The sequence below is a fragment of the Vicugna pacos genome, chromosome 28 (genome assembly GCF_048564905.1).
Source record: "Vicugna pacos chromosome 28, VicPac4, whole genome shotgun sequence".
NCBI classification, from domain to species: Eukaryota; Metazoa; Chordata; class Mammalia; order Artiodactyla; family Camelidae; genus Vicugna; species Vicugna pacos.
The window spans coordinates 6,103,673-6,129,097 of NC_133014.1; the positions used below are offsets into that span (position 1 = coordinate 6,103,673).

General features: G+C 45.9%; 3 protein-coding genes across 12 annotated transcripts in view; 1 reads left to right on the forward strand and 2 right to left on the reverse strand.

Moving 5' to 3' along the window:
* Nucleotides 1-12,155, forward strand: part of TBC1D8 (TBC1 domain family member 8) — a 95,602-nt gene extending 83,447 nt beyond the window's left edge. For both annotated transcript variants that reach the window (XM_072951306.1, XM_072951307.1), the window contains 5 exons: nucleotides 765-1,005; nucleotides 1,514-1,579; nucleotides 9,322-9,411; nucleotides 9,789-9,886; nucleotides 11,111-12,155. In XM_072951306.1, coding sequence (XP_072807407.1) covers nucleotides 765-1,005; nucleotides 1,514-1,579; nucleotides 9,322-9,411; nucleotides 9,789-9,886; nucleotides 11,111-11,572 — 957 coding nt within the window. In that variant the 3' untranslated portion in view covers nucleotides 11,573-12,155. The remainder of the gene's footprint in view (nucleotides 1-764; nucleotides 1,006-1,513; nucleotides 1,580-9,321; nucleotides 9,412-9,788; nucleotides 9,887-11,110) is intronic.
* A 637-nt stretch (nucleotides 12,156-12,792) lies between these two features.
* On the reverse strand, nucleotides 12,793-17,552 carry RPL31 (ribosomal protein L31). Its single transcript, XM_006203888.4, has 5 exons — nucleotides 17,451-17,552; nucleotides 16,936-17,042; nucleotides 14,464-14,589; nucleotides 13,129-13,241; nucleotides 12,793-12,865 (listed from the first exon to the last, which is right to left on the reverse strand). Exons 2-5 carry the CDS (start codon nucleotides 17,040-17,042, stop codon nucleotides 12,834-12,836), a joined length of 378 nt encoding a protein of 125 aa, XP_006203950.1. The 5' UTR covers nucleotides 17,451-17,552; the 3' UTR covers nucleotides 12,793-12,833.
* A 3,371-nt stretch (nucleotides 17,553-20,923) lies between these two features.
* NPAS2 (neuronal PAS domain protein 2) overlaps nucleotides 20,924-25,425 on the reverse strand; it is a 133,680-nt gene continuing 129,178 nt past the window's right edge. For 4 of the 9 annotated variants that reach the window (XM_072951310.1, XM_072951309.1, XM_072951314.1 and 1 more), the window contains exons 21-22: nucleotides 22,889-23,063; nucleotides 20,942-22,318 (exon numbers count right to left, since the gene is read on the reverse strand). In XM_072951310.1, the coding sequence (XP_072807411.1) occupies nucleotides 22,151-22,318; nucleotides 22,889-23,063 (343 nt within the window). In that variant the 3' untranslated portion in view covers nucleotides 20,942-22,150. Of the gene's footprint in view, nucleotides 22,319-22,888; nucleotides 23,064-25,425 lie in introns of all 9 variants that reach the window. The other 5 variants (XM_006203887.3, XM_072951308.1, XM_072951312.1 and 2 more) reach the window with 2 other exon arrangements.

Sequence of the window (25,425 nt, forward strand, 5' to 3'; positions counted from 1 at the left end):
GAGGGCACTGAAATTGTGAAGAGCCCTGCATCACTCGGAGCCATTGCAGTGAGCTGAGATGTGCCAAGAGGTGATTTAGTACAAGACTGAAAGATCTAGCCTAAGGAGGCTAGCCTGGTCCTCAGTGCCGGTTTTGATTGCTTTAGTTTTCAGTCTGTTCCCAAGACTTCAAATTGCCTTTGTTTGTTTACTTTCAGTGTTTTGAATTGTTAATAATATATCCAAAACATATGAAAAAAGCCCGCAATAAAAAAGGCCTGCTTCCTCATCTGGGTCCCGGCCCCCATTTTCCATCCTCTCAGGTAGCCAGGGTTAACTGGTTCCTTCTGTATCCTGTAGATTTAACTAGTACTTTTTGACTTTCAAACAGTATGAATTTAAGAGAAACTCTCAGAATAAAAACTGTATGACTTCTATAAACCTATGGCAGCTGAGCTGTACCTTTAAAAATGGTTAAAATGGTAAATTTTTAATGTGTATTTTGCTACAATGACAAAAAGAGAATCCTTGATTTTAAAAACATCGCAATTACATATTCATGAGGGCAAGGACTACAGGGAAACAAAGAAAAACTTTCAGTATGTCTGGTTGGAGTGGTGAGACTGAGTTAATTTTTTCATTTTTGTGTAATAATGTTGCTGCTTTAATATGTAATGATTTTATGAGGGCAGAGCAAGCAAGAAGGCCATGTTGGCTTTGGCTGTAAGCTCGTGGCCTCCCCCGGGTGCCGCCGGCCCTCACAGCCCCTCTCCCTCCCGCGTTAGAGAGAACACATGATGAGCTGCTACTGGGAGCAGCCCAGGCCGGTGGCCCCGCGCCACGACCCCAGCCGGCCCTACGCGGAGCAGTACCGCATAGACGCCCGGCAGTTCGCACGCCTGTTCCAGCTCGTCTCGCCGTGGACCTGTGGGGCCCACACAGACATCCTCGCCGAGAGGACTTTCAGGCTCCTGGACGACAACATGGACCATCTTATTGAGTTCAAAGCCTTTGTGAGCTGTCTCGGTATGACTCTGCGGGCCTTGGCTGCCATGAGTTCTTTGGGGATGGGAGTCTGTGAACACAAGACAAGTGGGTCGTGACGCAGGCAGATCCACTCAGTGAAATGTGTCCGCGACTGGCCTGGTGCGATTTTGTGATTTTAAAGTCACTCTGCAGGCTCCTTGTGAGCTAAACGTTTATGCTTCCCAAGGGGGCTCTTGGCATACAGGGTCATCAGCCTTGTTCTCCCGGCGTCCAGGGTGTGGCAGTGGCTTGTCCGAGACACGTTCCTAACTCTTGCACCTAAAATTACAATCTTGCAGAAGGTGTGAGGCCAGGTTATCCCGTAGCTCAGCCGTCAGCAGTCACCACCGTTCACGTTTTCCTTTCAAACGCCGTGTGTCTGGGGCGGCGGCAGGTGAACAAGCACTGGCCTCGTCACTTCCTTCTCTCCGCGGTGACTGTGTCGTGACGCGTGTACCTTAACCATGTGCGTCTACTCAGTCCTGCTTTCTTTTTTTCCATTTTGCAGATATTATGTACAATGGAGAAATGAATGAGAAAATCAAACTGTTATATAGGCTTCACATCCCTCCAGGTAAGAAATTCCAACAGAAAAGCGAGGCTCTGCTCTGCCTTGACGTAAATCAGCTTTGTGCACAACACTGAAGTTCTTCTCTTTTTATATTTATTTAGACTTGAGGCAATAGATGTTTCCAGTTTGGGGTGGCTGATGACAGATTCTAAGTAGCACGTTGTGTGGCCTGTGGCAGGGGTTCCCAGCCTTCAGTGTGCGTCAGAATCATCCGGATGGCTTGTTGAAATGCAGGTTACCGGGCCCACCCCACCGTTTCTGATTCACTAGGTCTGAGGACCACACTTTGAGAACCACTGGCCTCTGGAATGTGGGGGGGTAGACAAACCCTTAATAATTAAGATGGTTATTTTAGCCTAATGTTGTGTTTTTTAAATTGAGGTAAAACTGGTATATAATATAGTAGTTTCAGGGGTAAAACATAGTTCAGTCTTTGTATACACTACAAAGCGATGACCATGGTAAACTGAGTTACCATTTGTCACCATAAAATTGACCCCCTTCACCTATTTTGCCAATGCCCCCAGCCCATTTCCCCTCTAGAAACCAACAGTCTGTTCTCTGTCTCAATGCGTCTTGGGGGTTTTGTTCATTTATTTTGTGTTTTAGAGGCTGCAGGAGAGGCGGCTGAGGGCAGGGCACACCTGCAGCTGTAGTGACGCAGGGGGGAGCCCTGGGGGCGGGACGCACCTGTGACTTGAGCGAGACGTGTGCCTGTGTGCCCACCTGCACTAGCGAGGCATAGGAGAGTGGGAAATGGTGCTTTGTTCCCGGAAGGAAGTCTCAGCTGCCCCTGCCCTTCCGGCAGATGCTTTAATTAACATTAGCAGTTGTCTCCTCCACACACAGTCCAGGCACTTCTCCAACTGCTGCCTTTGCGCTGGGTCCTGGGACAAGTGAGACTCTCAAAGGAGCATCTCTGGTCCCCCCAGCCCCCGGGTTGCCTGTACATGAGCCCCTTTGGTTTCCGAAGCCAGACATTTTGGGGGTCTCGTCTCTCCAATGCTGATTCCAAGGGTGGGGCACCTGATGTGAGGCCAGACCTCTCGCTCCTCAGGGAGAAGCTCTGGACCTGTGAGACCCTCCCTGCTGTGGGTCCCCAGGCGGGGGGTGGGGACTGGGAGAGACTGTCCCTGCCTCTCCTACCAACTGGATGCGGTCCTTGTCTCTCTCGTTGCAGAGGAGCTGCTCAGCTAGTTGTCCATTCTTTTTCAGCAGAAATTGTTCTGTATGTAGCTGTAGATGTGTGTGTCGGTGGGAGGAGGTGGGTTCAGGAACGCTGCCATCCTGGACCGCCCCCCTATCTGAGGAAGTCTGAGCTCCGGCCCTGGCTTTGTGCTGCCGTGGTCCAGTTTCTGGCTCCTTGGCAGCCGCTGCTACTGTTTTTGAAGGGACATTTCACTTTCCCAGCATGCAAGACCATGCTTCCTTCAAATGTGAGCAGCGGTAACCAGGGGAAAGCAGTTGTGAAAGCTGTGAGATCAGACTTGGTGTTTACCTTAAGACATGTCTTGGATCTTTGAAACTGGTGGAGGCCCACCGAGGAGTCCCAGAGGGTCTCTGGACCCCAGTGCCATGGTCCTGGTGTGGCATGGGTTCTGCGACACAACTTTCTAACCGGGGAGCCTGGGGAGGCTGGCGGGCTGTGAGGTTTCCAGGGCTATGAGATCCTGGTGGCTTTTACAACGAATACCTATACAGAAGTTGAAAATGCACGTGGGCGTTGTCTGTGGGCTTCTGCTGCACTTCCTGAGTTCAGCTGTGACTGAACTGGCATGTGTTCTGCCCGTGATGCATACGGGAGCATCTCTCGCAGCTGCGCACAAGATGAGTGCTTTCTTGTGGACTCGTTACTTGAGTGCAAATCGTTCAGCATCAGTGAAGTTCTTTGCCTTTTACTGAGTTTTGTTTTTCATTTACTTTGCCCTTATTTTTCAGATATTCTGTTAACATGAAACATGCATAATTATTCCTTTATCATCGTCGTCATCCTTACTGCCTTTTATGGTCATCACTGTCTAGGTCTGGTACTGCGGAATACAATGGGGTTTGCTATTTTGCTCACTTGTTTTATATTGATTTTTAAATAAACTTTTTATTGTGGGATAATTTTAGATTTATAAAGTTGCAAAGATAGTACAGGTAGAGTTCTCATTCTTGATATGTCTTTACATTGATTTTTTTTTGTCATTTGAGATTGATATGCGGTTCTCGATCTAACTTCATACTGAATTATGTTTCCAAATTACAACTTTATTTCTAAAAGACATTTTAATTATTTTAGTTCATTAAAGGCATTTGAAATCTTAATGTCTTCAGAAAATCAAGTGTTAAAAAACCTTTTGAACATATGTGATTGTAATGCTTATATCATGTGACTGAATTTGGTTAAACTTAAGTAGAGATTAAGATTTGATAGATTAATTTGCTTCCCTATATTTAATATTTGAATTTTTGATGCAGTTAAAGAAAAGTCTTAAGAATGAAGACAACCTAAAACCTTTCTTTCAATGCAGCAGTTTGCCAGGGCCATGAGGATCCACACTATATGTAGGTGTTTTTCATTTAAATAGGTTGAATTTTAATAGATATTTACTTTCCACACGAGTCGGAAAAGAAGTTTAACTCACTAGTTGAAGATGACAAGGTTGAATGTGTGTGCCCGAACAGTGATGTCTCACTTGCCTGATGGGAGCTGGACAGCCAAACGAAGCCCGTCAGCGACTGGCCTCAAACACCCGCCTTGTGCGGAAGCCCCGGAGCTCGGCGGGCATCAGACGGGAGGCCGAGGATGCAGCTGGGGAAGCAAGGAAGCCCTGAGCCCCACCTCACAGTTCTGGCAGAGCTCCCTTCACTGGCTGGCTCCATGGTGACTGCAACAGTTTCGCAGAAGAAACAGATAAGAGCGATTCCAGATGATCTGATACCCCTATCAGGTGATGCAGGGAGGCACAGTATTCCAGAAGATTACTGAATCAGGACTTTCCATTGCAAATCGATAAATCTGTAGATATTGGTCATCTTACTCAGTTGATTGCACTAACTGGACTGCCAGAAGACAATTTCCTGGAAGAACATTAGATTCGTTAGAAGGAAGGATCAAAGCAAGCTACTGAGAGTGACATATCGGAGTTAGTAAATGAACGCAAACAACTGGGATGTAGGCGGCTTCCTGTAAGAGGGTGCAGAAGAGTGGAGCTGACAGCCTGGGTTCTGCTCCTCTTGGAAGCCCTGGCGTCCAGGGAATACACAGTTGTAGGTGCAGAGTAGCTCCCCAAAAGGTTCCTGCTGGTATCCACATTAAATGATGGTCTTAAAATGCTGAAACCAATTAAATTCGAGCTGCTCTCTTCTTTGTGGGCAGCTCTCCATAAAGAAGAGATTTCTTTCGGAGATCGTATACGTGCCACAGTGCATTTGCTGTCCAAAGGAAGAGTGAATTAAAAGGAAAAATCTTATGAGTAATTCCAATTTGCAGTTTGGTTAAAGATAGTTATTTTTAAAAGGACTTAAAATGTTGAAAACCTGAATGAACTTAATGGAAAATTGAAAGAGCACATGAAAACATTAACATGTACTGGAGAAGTACGGATTCAAAGCAAACATTCAACTTAGAAGAAAATGAGGTTATGAAAACTTCATTAGTGATGTTTAGCCAGTGTTATAATTTGAATCCTGAAACATGATTATAGTCTAATACAGCCATGTCTGTGTATAAATGAGAAGTGTTATTTTGAAATACTTGATATGAAAAAATGTTGATTGGATTCAAAATTCAGTCATATTTGCCAAAACGATGTCAACATTCCATTTTGGGAGAAGCTGTTTGATATGCAGAATCATCGTACACTTGAAACAAAAATATCTGAACGATTCAAATTCTCGGTAATGAGAAGAAATGAGTCCTCCAGCCAGGAGAGAAAAATGCTATTTGCTTCCACCTTCTTGGTTTCTCGCTGATGGTGATAGTCTGTTTTGAAGAGGTTATTATTTAAAAGTCCCAATCAGGAATTGCATGTAGCCATTTCAATATTAATATTAGTATAAAAACTAATATTAAAAAGTCTGGAGTGTGCTAAGAGTTCAGTACCATTTGATCTGTTGTTTGACAAAAATCTATTTTCTATTCCCATGATGAAAGACGGTATCCTGGAAGTTTAAGTCCATTTACTTAGAATGGCTCCACTTTCTAAACCTCTGCAGTACAACTGGAAATATACCAGAACTTTGCATGATGTTGTCTGCTTTGTCAAGAGTAGCTGCAGATAAGATGTTAAGTACTGACAGATAAAATCATAGATTTTCCGGAGTAGTCACTGCGGATGAAAACCTTAGCAGTATTACGGAATGGGATATCGTGTGTTTGAAATTAGTACCAACAGGACCAGGGATAACGGGGTGTGTGACAGCTAGTTTGCCTAAGAGAAATGTGGGCACTCAGGTTCTATCCATCATCAGGTTCTTCACTTTTGAGCTGGCCTTTTCTTACACTAAGAAACAATACTGAAGATAAACTACAGTCTCCTGCTTTTGAGAATGTGCCAGTATGTCAGAATGCCTACTGGAATCCAGGAAACTGAAAGATCGCTACACTGCTCTGAGGAGCAGATTATTAGGCAAGGCCCAAATGGCGCACGTGAAGAAGTCTCGTCCAGTGAAGTGAAAAGAGGAGCGAAATGATGACTCCAGCCAGGACTGAGAATGGGGCCAGTCAGTCTGGAGGCTCAGCTGGAGGAGACAGTGATTCTGAAAACGGATGCTGTACCGAGGAAACCTGCAAAGGCCGACTTCTCCCAGGACACAGAAAGTGGAGTTCACGTTCTAAGAACTTAGGCAGTACTGATGCCAACTGCTTCAGAAATGATACCAGGCACATTGGATTTGGTCACGAAAGGTCTGTTCTTTGCATTGGGATTCTGAGTTGAAAGTGCCACTTGAGGGTTTTGAAAAATGGGAGAAGTGTAGAATATAAACTTCCTAAAACACTTTTGTGAAATTAAAAGATTGCAGTGAACTTTTTAAAAGAGAAAAGCTGGGTACTTAAGACCCTTAGTATCATCCAGATTGTCAGGAAGTCATGATTGGATTTAGGATCCCGGTGTCCAGTATTTGTCACATCTTAAGTTATTTTCTCATAGTAGATGTCAGACACAAGTTGAATACTTTAGTTGATTTTCCTCTCAGTGACTTGGATATATTGGAATTCCTAATTAATCCGATTCCAGGCCCTTGCTGTTATAATTTGCTGTTTTTAGTTAGCATGGACGGGGTAGAAGAGGGGTGCCGTATTGCTTTTTCCAAGAAGAAAATATGATGAGAAATGGTATTATTTTGATGACTGATGTGTTAACTGCACCTGAAGGCCAAATTTTGTTGAAAGCAGTAAAGGTACTGTTTTGCCAGAGATAAGCAACTTTTCCAGTGGAACTGGCTTTCTTCCTTTGCAAGCATCCCATTTAGTAAGTGATGAAGGTAGCAGTGGTGGTGACAGGGATACAAAGTGAGAAGTATGCACACCACCTAATGAAAGTCCTTGAAGCCACAGAGAGACTTTCGTGCTGGTGGTGTCTGTGAAGCAGTGCACTTAACCACCCGTCACATAAAAATCTGAGATAGGGACCTTCAGATAACCAGATGCAAATCCTTCATCAGATACAACTTGTGCAGTACTTGAACTGAGAGACAGTGAAAGCTTTAACAGAAACGTCTCTTGTATTATGAGTTACACATATATCAGAACGTAAAAAATAAGGTAACATTTATGAAAGCTCAAATATCTCATTTTAAAAGGCTGAAAGTACATTTAAGGATGATGTACTGGGTGTTTACTGTTTTTCCTAATGCACTGTGTCCGACGTCGGATAGGAATAGGTAACAGGATGAGTTGTTCTCAGGGAGCTCCAAGGCTCCCCCAGGGTTCCCTCGTGTCCAGTCAGGTGCTGGTGTTTTCTCTGTGCCAGGACTGGAGGTGGGTGGGAAGCACTGCTCTGAGATGGACTGGCCTTTCCGGCTCGTCGCTGTTGACACCTCACGTGCCTCCTTTCTGGACACTCGCCCACCTCCTGAATGAATTGTTCCTCTGTGCTCCATGACATTTGTGTGTATTGGTTCTTCTGTCAGGTCACTTTCTTTGTGACTTGTGCACTTTTTTCCTGTTTGATACGCTGAGCTCTTGGAGGGCAGGAAGCCATTTCCATAACTGCCTCAAGTGTCATCGGTTTGTAATTTTCCTTCTATTCAGTTTGAGTGGATTCTCACGTGTACCACTGCATAGAACTTGTTTTGGACAAAGTAGGGGGAAAAAAATGACTCAATAGTTTTATTACAGGAAAAAAACCCCAGAAAAACAAGAACAACCGTAAACAACCCCTCCACCCCCTAAACCCCAGAAACCTGCCTCCCAAGTAGGGAGGAGGGTGGTTCAACAAGGCTTTGGTGCCATCTCGTGGACATTTGCTGGATCACAACTGAACATTTAGTCTGTGAATGGCTTACTATTGTTTAAACCTTTTTAAACCTGTGAGGATCCTTTGTAATAGCCCCCACCCCTTTTTCGGTAGCAGCTTTTATCAGTCTGTAACTTAGATAGTGTACAATTCATTCACTTGAAATACACAGGCCAGTGGGTTTTAGTATATTCAGTTACGCAACCACCAATCACAGCTGTAGAGCATTTTCATCACACCAAAAAGCAAGCCGGTACTCCTTAGCTGTTGTCCCCAAACCACACATTTCCCTTTTTCTCTTTGTAGGTTTTGCCTCTTCTGGACTTTTCACATAAATGAGTCGTGCAGTATGTGTGCCCTTTTGTGTCTGGCTGCTGTCACTAGGATGTTTTCTGGGTCCACCCATGCTGTGGCATCTGTCAGCGCTCACTTTTACTGCTGAACTTGGTACTCCGATGGGCATGTCTAATCTGTTTATTCACCAGTTGATGAACATTTGGGTTTATTTGCACCTTTTGGGAACAAATGGTGCTACGAACACTTGTGCACAAGTTTTCGAGTGGATACGTGTTTTCATTTCCTTTTGGTATACACCTAGGAGTGAATTTCTGGGTAAAAATGGCAAATTTATTATTTAACTTTTCAAGGAACGACCAGGAACCATCTCCAAGATGGCTGTGCCATTTTATACTCCCATTAGCAGTGTTTGAGGGTTCCAATGTAATTTCATTTTTGTGTATTTCTAGAACTCATTATAGCACCCTGCCTTGAATTCAGTAAAGCTTTTTTCAATTTTTGTTAGAAAGTACCTAAACATAGCAGTATGAGCTAATAATAGAAAAATATGAGAAACTCAAAGCATTTGCCTATTATAACATTACCCAGCAACCCAAGTGTATTTACTTCTAGAATTGATGTATGTATACACACGCATATATTTGTTTTGACAAAATGGGACTTTACTGTACGTATTTTTCTAGGTCAGTATCAGCAATGAACTTGTATCCTATGTATCTTGTTGATCCAGTGTATCCTATGAACTTGCTGATCACTGATTACAACGGCACCGACAGATGTTCAGAAAAACATTACTGGTGTTAGATGCTTTCTTGACTTTGTGTATCCAGTGCTTTGTGTATCCAGTGCTTGGTGTACATGGAGTTTGTTGACCCTGGGAAGGCCCTGCAGGCTGGGAGCTGCTGGCTTAACCTTTCATTCTTACCTAGAAAGCTGAATTACTGTCAGTTTTGGTTAAGACACAACACTTTGTTCAATGTTAACTTTTTTTTTTTTTTAAAGCACTCACTGAAAATGACCGAGACAGCCAGTCACCATTGAAGAACCCTCTGTTGTCAACGTCAAGACCCCTGGTTCTCGGGAAGTCCAATGGCACGTACCTCTTTGCATTCTCTTCCATCAGGCACACCACTGCAGTGGACCCCACGCCTCTTCTTACAAGCAGACTAATTGTCCCCTCCCTCCTGTGAGTTAACACAGAGGCCAGAAACCGTCCAGGCTGCAGTGTGCTGGATGACTGCCCCTCACCCCTGCCACCACGTGTACCCCTTTTCATGTTTCAGGGGTCCTCTTGTGTCAAGGTCACTCAGCTACCATAACCTGTGGCCACATTTTTTTGTAAAACAGACCATCTCTCCAATTAACCTCTGCCTCTCAGTTGGTAGGAACTCATCCCCTCACCACCCCTTTCCCTTGTTGCTTTCATGGAATTTATTCAGACTAAAGTATGTTGTTTCCTTTGTCTCAAGGTGATACAATTGATTATCAGAAACAGCTAAAGCAGATGATTAAAGATTTAGCCAAAGAAAAAGACAAAACTGAGAAGGAGTTGCCTAAAATGAGCCAGGTATGGACTTTATTCTTCACAGAAAATTAACTGTTTTGCCACATTATTTAAGAGGTAAACTTTTTAATTAAGCTGTGTTCCCCTTTATTTCAAAGCTATAATCAAAGGATCTTCTAACTTCTGGGAACTAAACATTGTGACAATTAAATAAGAACTATTTAAATTGTGACCAGTTCAGATATTCCAAATATTCAAAGCTCTACAGAACAGGTGGCTACCACACATTTCCTGTCTTTGAAAAGTTTTTACATCAAATTCACCCACGTTGTGATGCAGATTCATTCCTTAGAGCAACAGAAGCCATTTGCTGGCACTGTGGTTACAGCGTTCTTCACATAAAAAAATATTAATGTGCTTTCTCCAGTTTCCTGAAAATCAGACTACATAATGCACTGTACTGGTAAGGCTTCAAGTTGAAAACTTCCCTTTATTACAGAACTGAAGCCCCTGTGGTGCTCAGGTGTGCTGTGAGCCTTCAGGAGTGGGGTTTAGCACTCTTTTTTGACCACAGAACATCTGTGGGATTCTTATTTCTTGGCCTATTTGAGGAGTGTTGCTCCACTCTGTTACGGAGATGCTTTCAAATATTCTACTTTTTGCACATAAAGTCAGTTAAATCTCAGCGTTGTATGGTAATCACACCTCATTTAACAACCAGTGGGAATGCCTCCAGCCAACCATCTCATCTTCCTAGAGGAACTGTGTGGCTACGTCCCACCTGAAGCGTCTCTATCACACAACAATTCTCAGGTGGGGCAGGAGCATGTTTGTAGTTTGAAAAGCATCAGGCATCACCATTTTACTTCCTTTTATGGCCTTTAGGTGCTGCATGGCATTCCCAACGGATGGTCAAATCATAATTTTTATTCAACCCTAATATTTTGAGCTGTTTCCAACCTTCTATAATAAACCCCAGCCTATAAACATCCGTATAAACAAATCTCTGCAGAGCTTTTGAATGCATTTTGGCAAGCTATCTTGCTGGGTTAAAGGGTGTAACGTTTCTTAGTGGCCACTGTGTAGACAAAGAGCACTCTTCTCCACGTGTGCTGAAATCCCCTGGAGCCACTGTGAACAGTGTCTTCAGAGTGGAAGGGTAGAGAATACCTCGTGTTCTGCTCCCACTATGTTTTTTCCCGAGAACTAAGTACAAAGTTAAAAAAAAAATTATGCTTCTATTCTTACTATGCTGCTATAATATGTACTTTTTTTCTCGATTTCCAGAGAGAATTTATCCAGTTCTGTAAAACTTTGTACAGTATGTTCCACGAAGACCCAGAAGAAAATGACCTGTATCAAGCCATCGCCACAGTGACCACTTTGCTGCTGCAGATCGGGGAGGTGGGGCAGCGGGGCAGCAGCTCTGGAAGCTGCTCCCAGGAAGGTGGGGAGGAGCTGCAGGCTTCGGCTCCTTCTCCTGAGCAGGACTCGGTTTTCGCTGACGCTGACACAGGGAAGGGTCCCCAGGAGCCCCCCGCATTTCCTGAAGAGGCCCAAGGGGGCTGGACTGTCTCCCTTGAACATATTTTAGCTTCACTTCTGACTGAACAGTCGTTAGTGAACTTTTTTGAAAAGCCACTGGACATTAAATCCAAACTTGAAAATGCCAAGATCAATCAGTACAGCCTCAAAACCATTGAAATGAGCCGCCAATCACAGCCCGAACTCAAGCTGAGCGATCTGTAGCCGGATGGCAGTGTGCCCCACACCAAAGCACAGACCAGGTTCGTGGGTCGTCAGCCCATAAATCCAGATTTGTCTAATTCATTGAGTACACTTTACAAGCTGGGTGTTCGGGTAAGCAACCCGCCGGCACAACTGCGGCCAGGTAAGTGATGCAACCCTCCAGCGCTTCCGAGTGCAGTTGGGTACTGTCAGCGCTAGAGGGCGCCCAACATCGCTTCCCTCGATGCCGCGACTTGCAGTCAGATTTGCTGAAATGGGTACTTCTGCTGTGACGCTGGTATGGTTTTGTTCTCGGATGGAATACAAGAAAGTCAGATGTATGATACAGACCCAGAGACCAGCCCAAGCTCTCAGTTTTCACTTGAATGGGAGGGATCAAGAATCAAGTTCACTTTCAAGATTTAAGAGCCACTATCTGTGCAATTGTATTTGGCTTTTTTTGCACTAATTTCGTTTCAATGCTGGTAATTGAAACCATTTTAATATATTTGGTTGTATTCACTTTGTGTCCTTCCAAAAATGTGTACACAAACCATGCTTTCAATGTTGGCCTGAGTTTTTTAATAAGAAATTTTTGTATTGACTTGGTCTGTTTATATCTTACTTCCGTTGTCTAAGGTCTGGACTGTGCCAGTGACTGGATAAGCTGGAGCCGTACCCCCCCACCCCATGTTCTGGGCGAAGAGCACACTACCGCCATCAACGGGGCTTCAAAAAGGGACCGCTTTATGTCTCTTCATTCACGCCAGGGGTGTGAACACTGATGAAACCTGTGCGTTCAGGCGGGAACTGAATTCAGCAGATTTTGTTAGTGACCTTTAAGAAGGGTTACCCCTGAGCTTTTAGCTCCATGTAAACCAGGACTAAAGCTACCTCACTGGGCCACAAGTAAGTGAGCTGAACAGTACAGTACAGAAGTTACAAGCATAACCTGGTTACCCCAGCAAAAGCCCGTTATTTTACATGACTGTCCTATACCCTCTGACAAGTACACTCCACACAGATAGAGGCAGAAGCGTCAGGACACACTACCGACTATAGGTTTGTTAACTAAATATCAAAAATGGCAATTAAACTATTTTCTGTAAACTTACATATAGAACTTACCTTAGGACTAACAAAACATGCACACAAAACTTCAGGGGCTGCAGAAAAGGGGCACGGTATTTAGGATTTGGGAACTACTTTAAGACATACTAACTAGAAAAGGACAATCAAGGTGCAAAGGTGGTTCTAGAGCTTTATTTATGACACTCAGCAGTTAGTTCTCATCCACATTAACTGTCTGTAGATCTGCAAGAGAAGTGACACCCAGTCAATTTCCATGTCCAAGTCCACCCTTTCACACCCAGACGTGGAGCCGGTGTGCCCCCCTACCCCCGGCCGCGGCACAACCCACAGAGGGCTTACTGATTACGCCTGTTACTCACGCCCCCGCTGGAAAGATGCCAGGCTTATGGGTGCACAGTATTTGTTGAACAGATGGATTCAGGTTATAAAAGGGCTAAAGATGTTTTTCTGATCTAAACAGCTTTGTGGGATGAAGTAAAACTTACTTTTGAACGTGGTGACAGGTACATAGGTAACCAATGTATAGAGCTTGTTTGGTGAATCTTCATCTTCATTCCGTTTTCTGGACAATCGCACACGGATACGGTATGGGACGTTCCTGAAAGACAGAAAAGCGTCACCAGCTGTGCCCACACACCCTGCCCCTACGCCTGGAACCCACTTCCTACTCTTCCCTTTGTTCTAATCTGACCAACCAGCCACTTCAAGTATGTATCAGTCCCTGGAAAATAAGCACACGCCCAGGTGGACAGTCAGTGCTGCCGTCTCAGGATGCACCTGTCTCAGCAGGCAGCCCCAAGGACATGCAACCTCTACAGAAATGTAGGCACAGCACGCGCAATCTCCTCCTTCCATCATCAACCTGCAAGTCTTGCTTATGGGATTTGTCCGTTAAATTTAAATTTGGAGCAACACCAGAAACTGCAGGCTACGCGGAACGTGTTAAATGTTCCAGTTCCCCACCTGGTGCACACAGGCCTCCTCCTAGCTCCCCCGACCCCTCAGCAGCACTATAGCTGGCTGCTTCTCCTTGCATGATCCGAGGACAGGGGTGCCCCGAAACTTCTCCCAACTCATGCGACACCACTCCTCCCCTATCTCACCTGCAGCTCTGTTAGACATGTCTGCCCTACATGCCCGCCCACTGCAGGGTCAAATCTTAGGTTCCTGTCACCCCACCTAACTCCAATATTAAAATGCCACCCAGATGCAGACAGCCTCCTACCCCTCACATCGCCTAGCCCCCGCCAGTGCCACCCCCTTTAATTGGTCCCCACTTCCACACTGGCTGCTCACAAGTTGGGTTTCTCAACCTCGGCGCTACTGGACAATTCTGCGTGCGGGCGCCTTGTGCGCTGCAGTGTTTAGCAGAATCTTTGGCCTGTACCCACCCCCAACTAGTGACAACCAAAAATGCCCCCTACAACTCCGCACGTAAAATTGCCTACGGTTGGAAACCACCGCTCCAATAGCTTCCCTGCAAGTCTACAGGTCAACCCAAACTTCCTGCCATCACCTACAGGACCCTGCACAGCTCTCCCTTCCCACTCACACACTCTACTTCACCACCACCAGCCTGTTCCCAGGTCACCCCAAGTTTGTTCTGTGTGATGCTCTTACCAGACCCTCACACTGTGGCGTCTTCATCCTGGGTCTCAGTTCAAACACCAGGTCACAGGGCACCCTGCAGCTGCTAGCCCACCCTGAGTCACTGTCACAGTTAATACTTCCACGGGCATTAGCCAACTACTGAGCTTATATAGACTGTGCCAAGTGAGCTGGCTGGCTGAGTGACACTGTAACACGGATAACCTGAGTACCTTATTCCTTTGGCCCAGACAGCTTTGTTGAGCCTGGTGTCAATGCGCACGTCTGGAGTTCCCATCTCCTTCATGGCAAATTTCCGGATTTCTTTGAGCGCCCGAGGCGCACGCTTCTTGAAACCCCTGAGATTCAAGCACAAGTAGATGAATACAAAATTAAATGAAATACACAACACAGTATGTCCTATCTTCATAAAACAAATCTAAACTAAACCCTGACCAAGGCAGTAACAATCTCTTTTCCCACCAATATATAATGCACAGCAACTGATACAATATGGGGCACCGAAGATGCACAATCTGCTTTCAGTAACAGAACAAGGACTCTGTATATGATCCTTAAGAATTGCTAATGTACACACTGGCCAGCCCTTTCATAAAACAAAAACACGCCCAAGCTATAATACCATTGGCCGAGGACAGTATAATCAAAAGATCAATGTTAGAATAAGCTTGACAATAAAGTACACAACACCAAAGTAAATACTCTGTCCTCAGATCAAAATAGAATTAAGATTATATGCTACATCTTAAGACACAGGCATGTTTTTGGCAATCGTTCAATATTAATTTAAAGCTTCATCATCAACTTGGTCTATGCTTAATGAGCAGGAGCCTGAAATGTACCAATTTCCTCTCAAGAAATAGGATGAGAACTGTTAATTCTACAACCCTTTTGGCCTGTGTCAGGCAATATCACTAACTTCAAATCTGTTCCAAATCTGAGTCAGGTACTATTAACCTGCTGTTAAGATGAGGATACGTAAATCCTTTGAATTTCATGCTTTGCATTAAATACTAAATGTGAAAAAAAAAAAACCAACCTTACTACAGGCTGAAATGGTCAAACATTTGGATAAGTGAAAGTCGTTCCAAGTGGAGCAGAGACCAAAGTTTAAAAAGGTGTCCCACCACCCCAAGACTCTGTGGGCGAAGGGGCCACACCGATAATCCACCGGTGGACCCAGCCCACAGTGCCTGGCATACAACAGGTGCTCCACGCTTTTTGTTAGAAGAAGCAAACCTCGTGAAATCCAATAAAAGTAACACCCAGAGCCCGCCAGTTGGTCCTGCTCTAAAACCCTCAGTGGCCTCCACACCCTCTACCCCACCCCGCAGCCCAGCTCATTTTGCCCCTTCTGTTACCATGCCTCCCTCTGCTCTACCCTCACCAGCCTCCTGGAACCCATCAAGCAAGTGTGCCTGGTTCACCTATTTAACCATCTAGAAAGAAAAGGCAGTAAACTGCAGTTGGCATAACCGAGAAAATCCCATTTCCCACATAGGTCACATGGGTGACACAGGAGCACATGGATGGTACCGAGAGCTACAGAGAAAAAGGAGCCAGGGAAGAGACAGCATCAGGGAAGGGGCCGCAGGGTTAACTGAGATGCTCAGAGCCAAAGGGGACAAGGAAGTGCTGAGCTACCTACAAGAACAGCACTAATGCGGGGGAAGTAAAATTAAAACCAAACCGCTACCTGAATCAGGTACACGCCCTGTATGATTAAAAAGGTAAGTGGTCGAGCCACCTTTAAGCACAGCAGGAACTCGGGCTTCTAAATCGAGTAAGATGGGAGACCCATGGAGGAAGTGAGAAGAGACCAGGTGTTCGGGGGTGGAGGAGGGAACCAGGAGCAGGAGCTGCTACCTGGAAGCATTCAGGAGAACCGGGCAGGACCAGGGCAGTAAGACGCTGAAGGCAGAGTCCAGAAGACACGCTCATTTGCCATATTTTCCGAAACTGGCTCCCCCAGAAGCCTCATTATTCCATCTCACGTTTCTAGGCACTAATCTCTGAGCATTACATTTTAAACCCTTGTGAATGAAAAATACTGCAAACCATGTAAGTAAACAAAAAATGCTGAAACCATCAAGCTGTCAGCAGCTGCCGCCATCCCCCAGTGAAGACAAGCCTGCAGCCCAGCCTTTGCAGACACTCACAATGGTGCACTCAGAGGGGACCCCGAATAAGAAAAGACAGGACACTGGCCCTAGATAGCTAGGTGCTTGTCAAAGGAATGAATTCAATGAGCCCAAATGCTTGCTTCCTCCCATACATAGAAAAAGTGCTAAATTCTTTTACTTGAGATGCCTGGGTTTTCTTGGTTAACAAGTAATCTTTTAATGTTCCAACTACCTGGTCTTTGCTGTAAAGCTCCCATGTATCCTAGACCCTCCCCTACCTCTTCTGATCAGTCCCTCAGAGCGACCTGAGAGGCTGTCATCCCGGCTCGAGTCCTCCCACCAAATACAACGTAACTCAACTTTTAGGCTGTGCATTTCAGTCGACACCCTGTAAACCTATCTATAGGGCCCTTGGAATACAGACTTGAGCTCTTGAGGAAAAAATGCCTTATTTCTAGACGGCTAGCCTCTAGACGACCAGAAGGACCTCAGAGTGACAACCAGACCCGCGGTTTCGGGAGCGCTACCAGGGAGGCAAAGGCCGACCGCAGGGATACTCACACTCCGTGGATGCGCTTGTGAATGTTGATAGTGTATTCTCTGGTCACCACCTCGTTGATGGCGGACCGGCCCTTCTTCTTCTCACCACCCTTCTTTGCGGGAGCCATCTACACCGAACGACACGACACGGACGCTCAGAGCACAGAGGGCAAACCCAAGGTAAGTCCTCCCTCCCGGGCCTCACACAGCCGCTCTCGGGATGCTTCCGGGGGCAAAGGGTCCGGCCAGGCCGCTGAAGCTCTAGGTGTTGGCAAAGCCAAGACGGCCACTCCGAGGCCCAAGCGTCCGCGCCCCTTGGCCGCCCCCACCCCGGAACCCCCGCAGCCCCGGCTCCCCTCAGCCTGGCCACTCTCCCTCCCCGGCTCCCGGAGCCCTTAAACGCAGCGCAGATTCGCGTGCTCCCGGAACGTCGAGCCCCGGGCCGGCTCAGGAGGGAGCCCCCTATCCCGGTTAGCACAACCCGCAGCGAGGATGGAGCCAGATTCCTCTAGCCGGGAGCCAGCACCCATACTTACCCTGCCGGGCCCAAGTTGGAAAGGAAGGGTGCAAAGGATTGTGGGAGGAGGAAAGCAGCGTCGCAAGTACAAAGTCCGGGTCGCCTGTAGGCGGGCGGAAGGGGCGGGGCAGAGGAAAAGAGGCGAGGCTGTGACGTAACTGGCGCGCGCCGGGGGAAAAGGGAGAGGCCTCGGGGGCGGGGCCTGGGCGGTCAGCAGCCGTGCGCTTCGTCGGCGCTTCGTCGGCGCTGTCGGCGCTCTCGGCGCCCGGCGTCCCGCGCGCGAACGAGGGGCGGAGGGACTTGCGGTCTGAGGAAATCCGAACCCAGGTGGACGGAAGCAGGAGCGGGGAGAGAAGATACTCTTGTTTTTTCCATCCGCTCCTTGATTCGGTCAACGCTGACATCACATGTGCGCCCAGCTGCGGTCCCGAGATGACGGACAGCGTCGCTGGAGACGCTCACGTCGGGCAGGGCGTTGTCACTGCCCCGACCGTGGAGCCTCCCGAGGGGGAGGGTTGAGGGTCTGCGGGTGCTGGGCTCGGGGCGAAGACGGGGGCAGAGGAGAGGTCTGGCACGAGGAGGATTTTGAACTTAAAATCGACAGTTGATAACTAACTGCATGAGATAATTTAGGAGACAGTGTTAGTCGACAAAAATCACATTAGGAAAGTACTGTATACAATGTATTCTATTGAAGAAATCAGTGTAATTTAATGATCTTAAAGAAATACATGTTTTCTGTGCTATATAGTAGCACAGGGAACTATATTCAATGGCTTGTACTAACTTGTAATGAAAAAGAATATGTATATATGTGTAACAATCACTATGCTCTACACCAGAAACTAATACAACACTGTAAACCAAAAAGTTTTTTTTTAAGGAATGCGTGTTTTTAGCTTTATCATAACAAAGTGGCCCAATTGTAGCAATAGAAGCAGCACTTTTACCCAACACATGGTGTAACATAACTTGTAAATGAACAGGGAGGAATCTGATGCCAGCAGGTCAGGTGTGAGTAGACAGACCACGTGGCCAAGTCCCGGATCCCTGTGCCAAATCCACCAGTTAACAACTCTGGACCTTTAGTCTACCAGTCAGAAACCGCATTCTATTTTGGAGGCAGCATAGTTCTGGTAAGATCCTTAAACCGAGGGTGGTGTGAAGTGTTTATTTGGTGAATTACTGAAACCCTAGGATGGTATGTTAAAACTGGAACACGGAGGTGTGAGAATGAGCTGGAGTAAAATACAGAACAAAGTGAAATCTGTGATAGTCACATCTTACAGCCAGTTTTGATGTAAAGATAATCCAGTTTTCTAATTATATTTTGTGGGCCCTTTTAGAACTTTTAAGAAAGCTTCTGTACTGAGACTTTAAATTCTTACAAATATTTGTAATCTCTTCATCATTGGGAAAATTTTTTAATAAATTCTTAAATAGTGACTCATTTGTTGTTTAAATAGTAGATGATTAATAAGGGAAATGCAGACTAATGGTTAAAAGAATGCTAATTGATACATTTATAAGATTAATAAATTGGATATTAAATGACTTACAGTTAGTGGTGACTGTGTCTTTCCATGTACAAAATCCCCTCTGACAGAAGTGAATTTACCAGCATGGAGGATAAAGATTTTCAGTTTGTGTTGATGGTCACGGCTCCACTGAAATAAATTGGGAAGTACAGATGGTTTTAAAGGAAACTGAGTTACATACTGAATTAAATTGAGGACCTTTTAAGTGTGCATAACTGGATACTGGCTACTTAGGCAAAAATCCTAAAAGGAGATTTTCTTTTTTTCTTTCTAATGAGCTTCCCCCCCCACCCCTGCCCCGGAAAAACTAAAGCTTTATTCATAGATACCATAAAGCTGTATATTTCAGCTCCTTAATCATATGCTTTCTGTAGAAATACGCTTAAGTTTATACTGGTGCATATACACAATGTATGAAGTTCATATGTGTGTGTCCAAAAAAGCCACATATGGCATTTATCTGGAGGATCCAAATTAGTTATTTCTCTAGGTTCTTAATGACTGATTTTAAAACCTTCAGGCGTCACATAAAGAGAGAAAATTTTGTACCGAACACCCACATCAGATTATCTAGGCAAGAATACAACATGTCATGGCTTAGAATAACCTCATAGCTGACCAGTTCACCATGTTGCCTGTATAAAACAAAAATTTTAAATTAATTTAGTGGATATTAGTTGCCATTAGAGACAGAAGATACTACATTTTAGCCGAATTAAAATATTCCAAAAACTTGGTGTATTCCAGAGTTCACATTTCAGTCACTTCTTGTGAGCCAAGACTTTATAGTTTTCCAAGTAGAAAGGTCATGTTTTTCCTGGAAACAGAACAGGGTTGCAAAACAGTCTTTTAATGAGCAAAATTAAATGAATCAAAAGCTTGGGGATTAAACTTCCCCTGATGTTATGTGGGTTTAAAGAAATATTACCAATCAGAGTTTTCTGAGTTTATTCAGACTCTGAGCGTGTGTCGGATTTAAGCAATACTAAAATTAGCAGCATGACACATTCCACCCTCTTCTAATGGCTTTCAGCTAGAAAATCCTACAACTATGCTGTTTCCATTAAAAAAATCGTTCTACTTAGAAATGCAGGTTCTGACAGCTGATTAAAATACAATTTTTTTTACAGAAAAGTCAGATCTATAAGCCTTTGAATTTTCAAAAGAGTTAAGTTACAAAATAGTTAATCCAGTTTCATGCAGACTTTTTATTTTGAAAAGAGGGTTCATTTCTGTTTCCTTTAAAGAGTAAATGATCGTAACATATGCCAAATAGTTAGACTTACCTTTTTTTCCCCCAGGAATATAGCAATTGTGTGAAAAAGAAAACTCCTTTGATGTATTTAGGACAGCCTCTTAGGCCATCCAAAACGGATGGTGGCCAGAGTACGGAGAGGAGAGGAGCCTTCCCTGTTTTACAGGGAGGCAGGTAGAAGCGCGGAGCTACAGTGATGGAGCAAGGAAAGGAACTTCATTCTCTTGAGCCAACGCTTGCAGAAAGGAATTTTCTGAGCATGGCCGTCTCAGTGATGCTCAATCCGTGTGCCGGGGCACCCTCACAGCACCGTGCCAAAGCCTCATGGGGAGGGGGCATGTCTGCAGGTGGCAGATGCTGCTGCCTTATCTCACCCTTCACGGACTCTGAATGCTTCGGTGGACAATGCCTTAGTCATCGCCACAGATTACCTTTGTCTCTAAGGTGGCACTGTTTCCAGGAACCTTGTAAGTTTGTCTTCCTGTCATTTCTACAGTGAACCATTGGTTTTTTTCTGGCAGGAAACCCCGACAGGCTGATGTACATGGTGCAGTTCAAACCACCAAAAGGTTGCTTGCTCCACCTTTTCCATGTCTTTGATTATCCTTAGAAGCGTCTTGGAATTTAAACAAAAAAGTTTACTGATGAAAAGCTGTGTGCATGTGTATATAACAAGGGATAGAAATTACCTCCAGAAGAAATCGTACAAATTTGTTAATTTATTACAAAATGTCCACTCACAGAAATACACAAGAAAACTTTGTACTTTTATATTTGGGAAAGAATGGGTGTCTCAGATACAAAATAATTTACACATAATCCATACAATTTTTATTTTATATAGAAATAGGTCATTATTACAACAGCTGTACAGGTCACTACACTTCATCTTATAATTACATAAAATCTTTTCTTTAGAAACATCTCAACATAACAAAACATACAAAAGAAGCAAAGTGCATTTTGAAAAGGAAAATCCAATCCTCGGTCTTATCAGGAAAGATATGTAGAAAGATGCAGCATTCTCACTCAAAGGGCCAGCACGTGGTGGGGGCTCTCGGGGGACCTGCCGAATCCACAGACCTGTCTGGCTCTAAAAAATCTCCCTCCTTTACTGTCCTTGAGTCCTCAACAGAATTCGGGAACGTCGGCTGCGTGATTGTGCTTTGCTCTGAGTCCACCTTTGTAGTTGCAATCACCGAAGTAAACAGGAGCAGTCCAGTGTCATATTCAGGGGGCAAAAATCACCAGAACGGTGCGGGGTGAAGAGCCTCATTCCACTGGGGTTTAGTCGGAGGGGGTGGGGCTGCAGCCTAGTTAACAGACCAGCTTTGCTATCTGATTGGTGAGCTGTTTTCGTTACTGCGGTCTCCAAATGAAGTCCTGAGACCTTCTTAGTTTTAAAAATGGAAAGTGCCTAAGTTATCTCTTTGTGCAGCTGTGCAAATTAAAACAAAAACAATCATTTAAAAATCATGGAAAATCCTCTCTTTACTCTCCCTTCAACTGATCTTCTAACCCAGTGCTTCTCAAACGCAAAGGAAAGAGGATGAAGAGAGTGAAGGCCGACGAGCACGGGCAGACAGACGGGCCACAGAGGCTGGACCAGCGCGCTCGCGGCGGACGCAGGAGACGTGCCACCGCTAAGGGGAACCGGGTCACGCGCTCCCACGGGGCACTCGGGTCCCGTCCAGGTATGGCTGTGGAGTGTGGCCGCGAAGCCAGGGCCAAGGGAGACACGGCCAGTGCTCCTGATCACTCCCCCCTTGCCGGCCGCTGTGCTTGGAGACGGTCACCGTCCCGGAGCTCTGAAATGCACGCGGTTTGCACAAAAGCCCAGGCTGTCCTTTCAACTCCTCTCCCCAACCCCGTGGCCACCTCCCCCTCGTCCGTCCACTGGTTAAAGCTGATGTGACCCGACTGACACTACCGGGGTGGCTGCTGGAGGCCTGAGGACTCAGACAGGCTGCCGACCCTTCGGGGAGGGCGCGCGGGCGGGGGCGGCTGGTAGCCCAGGGTCCCCGGCTGTTGCGAGTAGGTGGAGAGGAGGAGCGAGTCCTGCTGTTCGCTGTGCAGAGAGGTTGGCGCCTGCACCTGGAGGGAAAGGAGAGGGCTCCCGTGGAGGTTCTGCGCTTCAGCCACTCCTCACCTGAACGGCTGGGGCGCCGATGCAGGTGTGCGCAGATTAAAGGACCATCCTCCACCAGGGACGGGGGTCTGGGGAGAGCCTTGTGGAGGGGCAGGGGGAAGCAGCTGAGGCTCTGCCAGGTGGGTGTGATTCTGAAGCCCAGCTCTCGGCCTGCACTAGGGGTTCCTCCTCGCCAAGCGGGTGGGGACTAGGCTGCGGGGAGCTGTTTTCCGAACACATGCACGCGATCTCCAGGCAGCCTGCATGTTTTTGGATGTTGGAACCTGAGGCCACAGGTTCCATAGCACACACCATATGAGACATTACTCACACTATATATACATAGACTTTATAAACTTGGAGCATTCGAAACTTTAGAAACTAGAAAGATTCAAATGCGAATCTGTCTGGGGCTTATTTCGATCCCGAAGGTTGGAACCCGGTTACGGGCCGGGGAGATGCGCAGTCAGGCCGGGGCCGGGGGCTGGCCCTGCCTCCCCCTCCCCCTCCCCGCCTGTCCGCGGGCCCGCGCCCACCTGCAGGAAGTGCGGCGGCTGCTGCTGGGCCTGGGCGGGCTTCAGGGGCGACGGCTGGGACGTGGGGAAGGTGGGGTGAAGCACGGCCTGCCTCATCAGCAGGACGGGGGTCGAGGCGCTGCTGCTGGTGGTGTGCACGTCGGGGTTTTGAAACACAGCCTGGCTCTGTGCATATCTGGTTCCACGTGGAAGAAGAAAACAGACCCTTATTAATGAGCTATTGACATGACACCAACAGCACGGGCAACAGAAGGAAAAACTGTCTAGACTTCACCACAATGAAACACTGCTGTGCATCAGAGGACACTATTCGTGCAGTGGAAAGGCTGCCTGCAAAATATTTGCAAATCATGTCTCCACTAAGGGACTGCTATCCAGAATATAATTACAATTCCTACAACTCAGCAACCACAACTAATGCAGACAACCTGAGTCAGACATGGGCAAAGGGCTCGAACTGACATTTCTGTAAAGAAAAGATACAAATGGCCAAGAAGCACAGCAAACGATGCTCAGCATCACTAGATTAGGGAAACAGAAATCAAAAGCAAAATGAGATACCACTTCACACCCATGACAATGCTATTACCAAAAAAACCAGAACGTAACAAGTGCTGGTGAGGATATGGAGAAACTGGAACTCTTGTGCACTGTTGGTGGGAATGGAAAATGGTGCAGCTGCTGTGCGAAACAGGATGGGGGTTCCTCAAAAAAATTAAACTTAGCATTACCATACGATCCAGCAATTTCAGTTCTGGGTACATGCCCCAAAGAGGTAAAAGGAGAGACTGAAACAGGTATTTATACATCCATGATAATGGGCGAATTATTTATAACAGCCCAAAAGTGGAAGCAACCCAAGTGTCTGTCGATGGATGATGGATAAACAAAATGCAGTCTATACACACAGTGGAATATTATTCAGCCTTAGAAAGGAAGGAACCTCTGACACAGGCTACATTGTGGGTGAACCTTGAAGACATTATACTGGGTGAAATAAGCCAGTCACAACATACAGATACTGTATGATTCCACTTAGATGAGATTCCCTAGAGGAGTCAAATTCAGAGAGACAGAAAGTAGAAGCGTGGTTGCCAGGGGCTGGGGGCAGAGGGAACAGGGAATTAGTGTTTAATGGGGACAGTCTGAGATGAAAAAGTTCTGGAGATGGATGGTGGTGATGGTTGCACAACAATGTGAATACACCTAGTGCCACTGAACCATACGCTTCAAAATAGTTAAAATGGCAAATTTTATGTCATGTATAGTCTACCACAATAATTTTTTTTTTTTAAAGAAAGAGTAGTTGGTGGTAATGGTCCAATAACAAGGGGCAGAGAAAGGCCATTTGGGGAAGCTCTGGAGGAACACAGACCAGAAACAGATATTTAAAGACACTATAGATAAGTCCATACTTTTTAGAAATGTTTTATCTCTATTTGGGTCATTTGTAACAGGCACTGGAGGATTCCAGAATTCCCCTGACGGGGCCTCTGTGTATGTGGGAGGCAGGGTCTGACACACCCTGGAAGATGGAGGGTTAGGTCATGTCTGGAAGAGATGGTGGGGAGACAGATTGACCGAAAATAGCAATTTAGAGTTCGCAGAGGAAAGAATTTCCATTTTTGCCTAGTTCACTGCATTTTAAGCATCTCTGGAAAGTGATGTAACAAGATTCTTTGTTTCCACTTATTTGGATCACTTAGAACAGTCTAAAACCCAGACCAACACCCCCTCCCACACACCCACCGACTCCTCGCTTGATTGAGTAGCCTCAGAATTTAATGGTGATTTCCCACAGTGCACAGCACCCCCCTCAAAATCATAGGGTTTTCACCAACGTAGGTACAGACCCTGACTCTCAGATGCTCAGGAACCATGCCTGGTTACTATTATTACTGGCTGAAGGAGGAAAGGGACAGCCCCGGGGTGGGGGGGCTGTAAGCCCTCTGCACGGGGCACCCAGGCCTCATTAGCTACACTGTCCGTGAACTTCTGACAGAATGTGAACCAGTGAAAACGGGAAAATGGCGTCTGCTTCATCACAGAGGGCTAGAAAGTATTTTCCAGTAGCTTTTCAAATATTCACTCCCATGTCTCCAGTAACCTTTGTCACTAGTAATTAAACAGCTAAGCCAAGCTGCTTCTTCACCTGCAGGTTGCAGGTGAAGAGTCGGGAGAGGAGAGAAGGGGGTGTGTCTGGGAGGCGGGAGGGCCCCACATCTCAGGGTGTCAGAGCCACAGGCACGGCACCAGAACCAGAGAGCAGGTGGGGAGGGTGTAGCTCAGTGGTAGAGCATGTGCTTCACACGCACGAGGTCCTGGGTTCAGTCCCTCGTACCTCCATTAAAAAAAAAGAAAAAGAAAAGAAAAAAGAGAAAAAGAAAAGAAAAAAAAAGAGAAAAAAAAAGAAAGTAAAAGAAAAAAAAAGAAAAGACTAGAATTCAGAACCGCAGAGCAGGCGGGTTCAGTGTGTCTGTGGAATCTGCCAGCATCTGCTGGTCACCCGGACTGTGGGAGGGTCCTCAGGGAGGGGG

Bases quoted from the DNA above. Each gene is read 5' to 3' on its own strand.
- RPL31 (XM_006203888.4), bottom strand. From the start codon at position 17,042: ATGGCTCCCGCAAAGAAGGGTGGTGAGAAGAAGAAGGGCCGGTCCGCC. The intron at 13,242-14,463 runs GTACTCAGGTTA...TCTGTCTTTCAG, and splicing joins GTCTGGGCCAAAGGAATAAG to GAACGTCCCATACCGTATCC. The intron at 12,866-13,128 runs GTAAGTTTTACT...CTTCTCTTGCAG, and splicing joins ACCTGTCACCACGTTCAAAA to ATCTACAGACAGTTAATGTG.